The sequence below is a fragment of the Carassius auratus genome, chromosome 27, assembly GCF_003368295.1.
Source record: "Carassius auratus strain Wakin chromosome 27, ASM336829v1, whole genome shotgun sequence".
Taxonomy (NCBI): domain Eukaryota; kingdom Metazoa; phylum Chordata; class Actinopteri; order Cypriniformes; family Cyprinidae; genus Carassius; species Carassius auratus.
Genome location: NC_039269.1, coordinates 16,366,796 through 16,378,251, shown reverse-complemented (window position 1 = coordinate 16,378,251; position 11,456 = coordinate 16,366,796). Strand labels below are relative to the sequence as shown.

At 40.8% G+C, this 11,456-nt stretch overlaps 1 protein-coding gene across 1 annotated transcript; it reads left to right on the top strand.

The window, feature by feature from the left end:
• The first annotated feature begins 9,045 nt into the window (after nucleotides 1-9,045).
• LOC113046407 (ubiquitin-like domain-containing CTD phosphatase 1) lies at nucleotides 9,046-10,954 on the top strand. Its single transcript, XM_026207264.1, has 6 exons — nucleotides 9,046-9,124; nucleotides 9,503-9,571; nucleotides 9,686-9,852; nucleotides 9,954-10,045; nucleotides 10,214-10,299; nucleotides 10,420-10,954. Exons 2-6 carry the CDS (start codon nucleotides 9,561-9,563, stop codon nucleotides 10,580-10,582), a joined length of 519 nt encoding a protein of 172 aa, XP_026063049.1. The 5' UTR covers nucleotides 9,046-9,124; nucleotides 9,503-9,560; the 3' UTR covers nucleotides 10,583-10,954.
• Nucleotides 10,955-11,456: the final 502 nt, after the last annotated feature.

Genomic DNA, 11,456 nt, shown 5'->3' with positions numbered 1-11,456 from the left:
CCCACCTGCATGGGCTCGTGATCGTCAACAGAACCGACCGTGTTCTCTAGACTCAAGCGCCCCCTACTGGGAGAGAATGGAAGTCTGGAAGGACTTTGTTGGCGGCCCAGGCGATTAAACCTGGCCTCCACCCGCAACGCCAGGTCGATGAGTTCGTTGAGAGTAGGGGGCAGCTCGAGGAGGTAAATCTCCTGCTGAACACGGTCGGATAACCCATGCAGGAATCTATCCCACTGCGCCGCCTCGTTCCACTGGCACGCGGCCGCCAGGGTACGGAACTCGATGGAATATTCAGTGACAGATGAATGTCCTTGTCAGAGTTCCGAGAGGTGATGGGCGACCTCCCTGCCAGTCACGGCCCGGTCGAAAACTCTCTTCATCTCGTCAGATAGGAGGTGGAATGAGGCACAGCACGGATGTTGATTTTCCCACACCGCCGTTCCCCATAAGGCAGCCTTGCCCGATAAAAGGGTGAGCGTGAACGCTACCTTGGATTCTTCTGTGGCGAAAGTGCGGGGCTGCAGGGCAAAATGCATAGAGCACTTGTTAAGGAATGTTCTGCAAAAAGTTGGCTCACCAGCGTAATTCTCCGGCGCCGGAAGTCGCGGCTCTGGCCGGAAGTGGTCCTGGGGAATCCCCGGGGGAACAGTCAGCGCAGGCGGTGCGATGGGCGCAGTGGGAGACGTCAGCTGATGGATCTGCTGGCTGAGCTCGGACACCTGTGCCACCAGCGCTTGGACAGCGCGTCCGGTGTTCGAGATGCTCTCCTGCTGCTGATCCATTCTCTTGACGCTGTGGTGCATGGAATCGGTGAGGGTGTTGGTGCTCGCTGCCTCCATGTTGGAATAGCGAGTTAACAAGGTTTAATGAGATGATGAGATATTGTACAAAGACACACAAAGACGATGATACGGGAACACTCCAGAGGGATGATTTAGGCGGTGAGAAGTCCAGACGGTAATGGAGTGCAGGTGAGGAGTCTGGGTGTTGACGGCGTGAGGCAGCAGGAGAGAGTGGCACAGGAACTGCGGGGAGGAGAAAAATAAGAAGAAGAAGAAAAAGAAGAAGTTTAAATAGCATAACAGTATGTTGCCAAGCCAACATAATAAGTTTAAATAGGATTTCAGTAAGTTGGCTTTCTCAAGCCAACTTAATTAGACTCCTGCAAATATTTTTATGAGACTATGTCTACACCCCCCACATATAAGAAAATATATTTCCCAATAGTATTGAAGGCTTCTACAAACTATTTAGTCAGTAAACATAGCACTGTATAGTTTTTTTCAATTATAAAACACTAGACATCATATAAATGATTTATTTGAGCACTATAAAAAATACAATAAGAATAATTTGAGTAAGAAAAATAAAAAAAGATGTAATTTTGTTTGCCAATATAGAACATCCTGAGATTACTAGAAATGTATCATTTACAATGAATTACGATGCAAATAAGTGCTGATGGCCACTTATACAGATGGTATACAAATGTGCCAAAGTAAATAATCCACTCTCTCTATTCATATAGACCATGATCATTCAGTAATAGTGAGCTGATTTGGGCTGATTTGCACTCAAACAGATGGTAATCATGCAGATAAATTCACATTCAACATAAAACACACGCTCACATATATAAAAACTGTCAAATTAAAAGAAAGGAAAAAGCGATCGCTGTAAGTTCCGCCTCCATCAGCTGACAGGTGCGTCAGAGCGCAAGAGAGAGCGCCAAATTCAATTCTTCTGCCTATTTTTCATTCATTCTTTTTTCCGGTGGATTGCCTCATTCTGTTTGTGACACTGTACGCTGCAAAACCATGCCGTGTTTTTACTACCAAGAAAAAAAATCAACACCTCATTCAGCTTTCATCCAAGGTCTGCAGAACGACCCTAATTCACCCGTAATGGAGGTAAGATGGTGAATCAACGTCGTGATTTCAACGTTGATCCAATTTGCAAAATCGAAAGGTCATTCAACGTTGATTCAACCATGGTACCTGACGTTGTTTCAAGGATGAAATGCCGGTTGGGAGATTGTTTGTGGCGAGCCCGGGGGTTGGATCCTGGCTGCGTCGCGGTGGCCATTAGCTGATCGAAACCTGACCAGTCTCGTCCCAGTAGCACCGGTACTGGGAGGTCTTTAACCACCCCCACCACCAGTTGCCATGTTCCGGGGCTGGCTGACATGGTAACCTGTTGTGCGGGAACGTTGCGGGTGTCTCCATGCACACAGGTTATGGGTATCATAGCTTTTCCACTCTGTCGGGGGTCACAGTACCCCAGGCTGGACCAAAGTGATCGACCGTACGGTTCCCCCATCAAGGCAGACGATTCGCTCAGGGGCACCTTGTGGTACTGCTCTGTAGACGATACAACCAGCTTTCCACACGCGACCTCCCGAGGATGGCGGCTTGGTGGGCATGGGTTCATCAGTTTGTCCTGGGGCAGGTACCACTGGTCCATTAACTGGCCTTGAGGTGCCCTCCGCCTGTCGTCGGTCAAGCTTGGTCTTCCGTAGCGGTGCCGCTGCTCTGTCTCCTGCATCGGGGGCAAAGGATGCCTCGGCCAGCTCCACCGCTTCCATCAGTTCCGCCAGACTGGAGGGGTTGCACATGTTCACGAGCCTTTGGTAGTGACACGGCAGGGCCCAAAGCAGGTGATTGATTACCACCCTCTCAGCAACCTGGGCCATCGTGTAAAAGCCAGAGGTGGGCAAGGAGAGTCAGTCGGGCAGCTTGAGCTCAGATGGAGAGGTGTTCGTCGTAGGTCCACTGCTGGAAGTGTTGGGCGGCACACATTGGGGACAGCCCCACCCTGGCCAAGATTTCTTTCTTCAGTGCGTCATAATCCTCATTTTGGGGTGGTGGGAGGGAGTATCAATCAATCAATCACCTTTATTTATATAGTGCTTTAAACAAAATACATTGCTTCAAAGCACTGAACAACATTCATCTGGAAAACAGTGCGTCAATAATGCAAAATGATAGTTAAAGGCAGTTCATCACTGAATTCAGTTATGTCATCTCTGTTCAGTTTAAATAGTGTCTATGCATTTATTTGAAATCAAGTCAATGATATCGCTGTAGATGAAGTGACCCCAACTAAGCAAGCCAGAGGCGACAGCAGCAAGGAACCGAAACTCCATCGGTGACAGAATGGAGAAAAAAACCTTGGGAGAAACCAGACTCAGTTGGGGGGGGGCGGTTCTCCTCTGACCAGACGAAACCAGTAGTTCAATTCCAGGCTGCAGCAAAGGCAGATTGTGCAGAAGAATCATCTGTTTCCTGTGGTCTTGTCCTGGTGGTCCTCTGAGACAAGGTATTTACAGGGGATCTGTATCTGGGGCTCTAGTTGTCCTGGTCTCCGCTGTCTTTCAGGCAGTAGAGGTCCTTTCTAGGTGCTGATCCACCATCATGTCTGGATACGTACTGGATCCGGGTGACTGCAGTGACCCTCTGGTCTGGATACAGACTGGATTTGGTGGCCATGTTGATCTCGGAACAAGAGAGAAACAGACAAATATTAGCGTAAATGCCTTTCTTCTAATGATGTAGAAGGTGGTACATGTTATGTGAAGTGTTTCCGGTTCCGGTTTACCTTATTAATGCAGCCTAAAAATCCTTTAACGGATTTGGATATTAAAAGCATATTAGTATGTTATGTGTAAGCCAGGTTAAAGAGATGGGTCTTTAATCTAGATTTAAACTGCAAGAGTGTGTCTGCCTCCCGAACAATGTTAGGTAGGTTATTCCAGAGTTTAGGCGCCAAATAGGAAAAGGACCTGCCACCCACAGTTGATTTTGATATTCTAGGTATTATCAGATTGCCTGAGTTTTGAGAACGTAGCGGACGTAGAGGAGTATAATGTAAAAGGAGCTCATTTAAATATTGAGGTGCTAAACCATTCAGGGCTTTATAAGTAATAAGCAATATTTTAAAATCTATACGATGTTTGATAGGGAGCCAGTGCAGCGATGACAGGACCGGGCTAATATGGTCATAATTCCTGGTTCTAGTAAGAACTCTTGCTGCTGCATTTTGGACTAGCTGTAGTTTGTTTACTAAGCGTGTAGAACAACCACCCAATAAAGCATTACAATAATCTAACCTTGAAGTCACAAATGCATGGATTAACATTTCTGGATTTGACATTGAGAGCATAGGCCGTAATTTAGATATATTTTTGAGATGGAAAAATGCAGTTTTACAAATGCTAGAAACGTTGCTTTCTAAGAGTTTTTAGGTCCTATAATTAACACCTCTGTTTTTCCTGAATTTAGCAGTAAGAAATTTCTCGTCGTCCAGTTTTTTATTTTCAACTATGCATTCCATTAGTTTTTCAAATTGCTGTGTTTCACCGGGCCGCGAAGAAATATAGAGCTGAGTATCATCAGCATAACAGTGAAAGCTAACACCATGTTTCCTGATGATATCTCCCAAGGGTAAACTATAAAGCGTGAAGAGTAGCGGCCCTAGTACTGAGCCTTGAGGTACTCCATACTGCACTTGTGATCGATATGGTACATCTTCATTCACTGCTACGAACTGATGGCGGTCATATAAGTACGATTTAAACCATGCTAATGCACTTCCACTGATGCCAACAAAGTGTTCAAGTCTATGCAAAAGAATGTTGTGGTCAATTGTGTCAAACGCAGCACTAAGATCCAATAAAACTAATAGAGAGATACACACACGATCAGATGATAAGAGCAGATCATTTGTAACTCTAAGGAGAGCAGTCTCAGTACTATGATACGGTCTAAATCCTGACTGGAAAGCCTCACATTTACCATTTTTCTCTAAGAAGGAATATAATTGTGAGGATACCACCTTTTCTAGTATCTTGGACAGAAAAGGGAAATTCGAGATTGTTCTATAATTAACTAGTTCTTTGGGGTCAGGTTGTGGTTTTTTGATGAGAGGCTTAATAACAGCCAGTTTGAAGGTTTTGGGGACATATCCTAATGACAATGAGGAATTAATAATAGTCAGAAGAGGATCTATGACTTCTGGAAGCACCTCTTTTAGGAGCTCAGATGGTATAGGGTCTAACATACATTTTGTTGGTTTAGAGGATTTAACAAGTTTATACAATTCCTCCTCTCCTATAGTAGAGAATGAGTGGAACTTTCTCAGGGGGTCTATAGTGCACTGTCTGATGTGATACTGTAGCTGACGGCTGAATGGTTGCAATTTTATCTCTAATAGTATCGATTTTAGAAGTAAAGTAGTTCATAAAGTCATTACTGCTGTGGTGTTGGGAAATGTCAACACTTGTTGAGGCTTTATTTTTCGTTAATTTAGCCACTTTATTGCATAAATACCTGGGGTTATGTTTGTTTTTTTCTAAAAGAGAAGAAAAGTAATCAGATCTAGCAGTTTTTAATGCTTTAAATACTACCACATTGTGGTAGTATTGTGGGAAAGAGGGGAGGAAGTGGTTATAATAAATTACTAAAATCCTTGTAAAAGGTTGGAAATAGATAAGTTATTAAGGATACAAGGAAATAATAGACAAAAAGTAATATGGTGTGCAGATTTTAATGCTCACAGTAAAATATGGGGGGGGGGGGTTCACGTACAGATGTAAATTGAAAGGTAATAGAAGATTTGATGGATGATAAGGATTTAGTGTGTATGAATGACGGAAGAGGAACAAGAATAAACATAAAAACTGGAAATGAATCAGCATTCGATATTACTTTAGTGTCTAATCCTTTGGCTGGAATAAGTAACTGGCATATTTGGAGCGATACAACAGTGGGCAGCGATCGCTACCCAGTATCATGCTCAGTAGGAGAGCGAGTGGAAGTAAGATCAGGTGAAGGAATACCAAAATGGGGTTTTAGAAGAGCAGATTGGGTAATATTCCAGCAATTAAGTGAGGAATCGTTATTAAGGATAGGCATTTCTGGAAATATAGAAGAAATAAACAAACAAATAACATCAGCAATAGTCATGGCAGCAGGTGGATCTATTCCCAAGAATAAACAAAGGATGAATAAAAAACTGGTACCATGGTGGACAGAAGAGTGTCGTCAGGCTGTTAAAAACAGGAATAGGGCATTTAAACTAGTAAAAAAAAAACATAACATGCAGCATTTGATTCAGTATAAGAAGGCGCAGGCTAGTGTGAGAAGAACAGTACGTCAAGCAAAAAGGGCAAGTTGGAAGAAATTTTGCAATGAAATAGGAAGATCAACACCTGTGGGAGAGGTGTGGGGAATGATGAAAAGGATAGGAGGAGTACAGAGGGAATGGGAAATTCCAGCTATAATTACTGAGGAAGGAACAGCAATCTCCGAATAAGGCAGAGATAATGGAAAAAGCATTTGTAAAAATTCACAGTTCAGATAACCTGTCAGAAGTATGCAAAGTGAGAAAGGAAAGAACAATGGATCAGCATCCAGGTGTGTTAGACTGGAGGGAAAAAACTGTTGATAAAATTTATGAACCTTTTAATATGGCAGAGTTGATGAGAGCAATAACAAGAGCTAAACCAACATCTCCAGGAAAAGATCAGATATGCTATGTGATGCTAAAACATCTAGGGAAAGGAGCACTCTTAAAGTTGCTGCACCTTTATAATAGAGTGTGAGAGGAGGGAAGATTACCGAATGCATGGAAAGAGGCAGAAGTCGTTCCAATAAGGAAACCTGGCAAGGATCCTTCTAAACCCTCCAGTTATAGGCCAATAGCATTAACATCAAATGTATGCACAATTATGGAAAGGATGATAACAGAAAGGTTATCGTATCTACTAGAAAAAAGTGGAAAGCTAGCAAACTATCAAAGTGGTTTTAGGAAAGGAAGGACTACAATGGATTCGGTGATAAGACTAGAAAATGAAATAAGAAAGGCTCAGGCCAATAAGGAATCAGTCATTACACTGTTTTTTGATATAGAAAAAGCTTATGACATGATGTGGAAGGAAGGATTGTTAATAAAGTTGCACTTGATGGGTGTAGGTAGAAAAGTTTTTAATTGGATAAAGAATTTTCTGTTTGAAAGTAAAATTGAAGTACGAATAGGGTCAGACATGTCCAGTCAGTACGCAGTGGGCCATGGAACGCCTCAAGGCAGTGTGATTAGCCCACTACTTTTATCATCATGATTGATGATGTCTTCACAAAGGTGCCAATGGATATAGGGAGGTCATTGTTTGCGGATGATGGAGCTTTGTGGAAAAGGGGAAGGAATATGGAGCATGCAATCAGGAAAGTACAAAGATCAATTGATGAGGTGGTGGAGTGGGGATATGACTGGGGGTTTAAGTTATCAATAGAAAAAACACAATCAGTCTTTTTCACAAAGAAACAAATTAAGGAAGGGATGAAGTTAAATATGTATGGGAAAGAATTAGAAAGGGTTGGAACATTCAAATGTTTGGGAGTTATTTTCGATTCACGGTTAACATGGGCAGATCATATAAAGAAAATAGAAGGAAAATGCAAAAAAGTAATTAATGTGATGAGATGTTTGACAGGAAGGAAATGGTGAGCTAGTTGCTCTGCATTAAAAGCAATACATGTGGCACTGATAAGATCTGTGTTGGATTATGGGAGTGTAGCTTATGGGTCAGCAGCCAAATCTTTATTAAAGAAACTAGATATGATTCAGGCACAGGCATTAAGAGTGTGTTGTGGTGCTTTTAAAACTTCACCAGTACCTGCACTACAGGTAGAAATGGGAGAAATGCCGTTAGCATTAAGAAGGAGGCAGTTGATAAACTATTGGGCTAATTTGCAGGGACATAATGATTTACACCCCATAAAAGTAGTGTTGCAGGAGACATGGGAGAATGCAAAATATAACGGAGATAATTTTAGTCGAGTAGGCAATGAGGTAGCAATAGAATTTGGAGTATTTGATATGAAGATGAGCCCTGCAGTTGTATATCCGATGGTGGCTCCATGGGTACTTGTTTGGCCTGATATTGACTGGTATTTATTAGAGTTAAAAAGGAAAAGAAAAGATCAAATAGATTTGGTAAGTGCATTCAAGCACCACATAAATAAAGATTATAAAGCATTCATACATATATATACAGATGGTTCTAAGAAACCTGAGACAGGAGTGACAGGATATGGGGTGGCAATTCCTGCTAAAGGAATAGGAATTAATAGAAGAACGTCAATTTTTTTAGGAGTTTACACAGTGGAAATGGTAGCAGTATTAGTTGCTTTAAGGTGGGTGGAAAAACAAGACAGGAAAAGGAGCTGATATTATCCGATTCATCCTCAGTCCTAGTGAGTGTAAGGTCTTTTCACTCAAAAAGCCGTCAGGATGTGCTATATGAAGTCCTTCAATCAGTTACAAGGATAGCAAATCAAGGAGAACAGGTTCAATTTATGTGGGTTCCAGCACAAAGGGAATGAGCAGGTGGATGAATTGGCAAAGAAGGCTTTAAAGAAGGGAAATATAGAAATATAAATAAATAAAGTATAGCAGTGGTCAAAAGTATCATCTGGGAAAAAACTAACCAAATGTGGCAAGAAAGATGGTACAGAGAGGAGAAAGGAAGGCATTTATATCAAATTCAAAGAGTGTAAAAATAACTAGGTTAGGTGGTGGGTACGGGAGAGAGGAAACTGTAATGACAAGATTAAGGTTGGGGCACGGTGCGCTACACAAATCACTGAAAATGATAGGAAAGACACAAGACAGGCTTGTGTGAGTGGTGTCAAGAAGACGAGTCAGTGGAGCACATAATTATAAGATGTAGGATATATGAGGAACAGAGAGAGGAATTAGGGGTTCAGGAATTAACTTTAAAAGGATTGATGAGCATAGGTGACAGAGCACAGGTTAGAATATTGTTAACTTTCTTAAGGGACACAGGTTTGTTTAATAGATTATCAGGATAAACAGGGATATGGGAAAGTGTGTTGGGTAATGAATGATTGTGTCTAGGTGTTATCATTTTTTTATTTTTTTTTTTTAATGTGGAAACAAGATTGTAAGCCTATTGTCTGATTCACACTCCGGAGCAGAAGGTGGCGGTAATGCACCAAAAGCTGGTTGCCAACCGCCCTTAAAAACAAAAAAGAAGAAAAACACAAAGCAAATCTCGTGTGTACCTGCAGCAGTCAGCTTGAGCTTTGAATGAATTGTGTCTTATGTAAGTGAGAAACTTTTAAAGGATTTACCTGTTATTTTTGTCTGTCCGATATAGATGACCTGGATGAAATTAATCGAGAAGTTAGCGGTGTGGTTACGGTTAGATCAATTGTGAGAAATACATTACATAGATAAAGAGCTTATTGAGTTGAAAGCTAACTGGCTATTGCATGCGTGTTCACTAAAACAATACGCCAGCCAGATCCAATCATCCCTCATCTTTAATAAAAAGATTAGCAAAACAAATATATGTACAAGTTGTTGATTTAATTTTATTTTTACAAGCACAAAAAGTAGTAATGCTCAGTCTATGTTGTCCATGACATAAGCTTAGCTTGTGTTAAGCTGATGTTGTTGTTGTTGTTGTTTTTTTTTACAGTAATGTAGCACCATTAATTTTGTTGTGTTTTGACAAGTGGACCTCTTCTGATGCTGTAATGTTGCCAAGGTAACATCTATATGCTAATGGGTCAAGTTTTCATTGTGTTTCTGACAGACTGACAGATAATTTAATCACCCAAATAATGAAAAAATAACACAAAAACAAACAAATCTTTCACAGCTTGCCCACCAGCATGTCTGTTTCCATTATTATAAAGTGGGGTGGACAGGAGTACTCCATTAGCACACTGTCTGAGGAGGACACCGTGTTGGATCTGAAACAGTCCATTAAATCTCTCACAGGAGTTCTCCCAGAACGACAGAAGCTCCTGGGATTGAAAGTGAAAGGTGAGCAGCATTAACAACAGACACCATATGATACACAATATGCAAAGAAGAAAAAATAATAACACAATTAACAGGTTGTTGTTTAATTCTCTTTTATTCAGGTAAACCAGCAGAAGATGATGTCAAACTAGGTGACTTGAAGTTGAAGTCCAATACCAAAATTATGATGATGGGCACCAGAGAAGAAAGTCTGGTAGGTAATACTATAGATTTTAATTAAATATTTCTGAAAGCTGTTAAATGATGTAGCCTGCACCCAGTGATTCTTATTTTTATTTTTTTAAAACACGTTTAGATTTTATTTTATAAAATACAGGTTTTTTTTGTGCAGGATTTCATAACCTTAGTACCCTTTTCATAGGAAGATGTATTGGCGCCTCCACCAGAAAATGATGATGTGGTCAATGACTTTGACATTGAAGAGGAAGTAACAGAGGTTGAAAACAGGCCAGTGAAACCCAGTTATTAATTTATTCATTCATTCATTTTATTTTCAAAAGTTTGGGTCAGTTTTTATTAAATAAATGAATACTTTTATTCAGTAAAGATTGTTTTCTTTTCATACAGAGAGGAGAATTTGGCCAAGATAGCTCGTCGGGTGAAAGACTATAAAGTTGAGGAGTTAAATCCCCCAAGACCAGGAAAAAGACTGCTCGTTCTAGATATTGACTATACGCTCTTTGGTGAGTCTTTAAAACCCAGATACATATTTCTGATTATATATATGTAGCTATGAGTAAATCCGTCTAGCCCAGGCATTCTAAAATTCAACTGGACCATGGTACATTTGACAGCAGTGTCACTGTTCTACCATTTCTACATTTTAAAGTCAGCAGTTTGTCAAAATAATAGAGCTGTACGGGCTGGACGATATGGAAAAAAATTCATATCTCGATTTTCATGCCAGATATCTCGATATCGCTACAATACGATATGACTACCTGTTCTTTTGCTAAGCACGACCTGCACAACATGTCACTCTGGTTTACATCGTCTCTTCTGAATACAAAATACTTCCAAATTATGGAAGATGATTTATGTTTTGGCACCAAGTCAGATTCTGCACTGCCACCGGCCGCATTATCTCCCGCACTCATTTTCTTTCTCTCTAATTTATCCGCTGTCTCTGTACAGTGTGCATAGACGTTGGAACAGGGGGGGCTGGGGGGCAGCCCTTTCCCCACCCCTCTCAGGCAGCTGGGGGGTGGGGGGGGGGTTTGTTCATTGTTTTTGTTTTCCGTTGTTTTTTTATATATATATAAAAAATTATTTATTAAAACTAACAAAGTATTTTTTTTTTTTTTTACATTGAACAATGATGGAGCTATTCTTTACCCATCCTCTATGGTGTTTTCTTAGCAGCATACTGTATAAAACAAAAACAGCTCCTTATAAAACAAAAATGAAAATGTTATATTGTTGTAGTAGTTATGAACAAATACAAAGATGTAACTTTTTATATGGAACTCTATAACTCTTTATATTGAGTGTGTTTTTACTCAATTGGTTCTCTATAGGGCTTATGTTTTTGGAACAAAGCAGGAATTACGGTCTGGCTGAAATGGGGTCGTGAAGGAATATTGTAACGGGGCTCAATTACATTA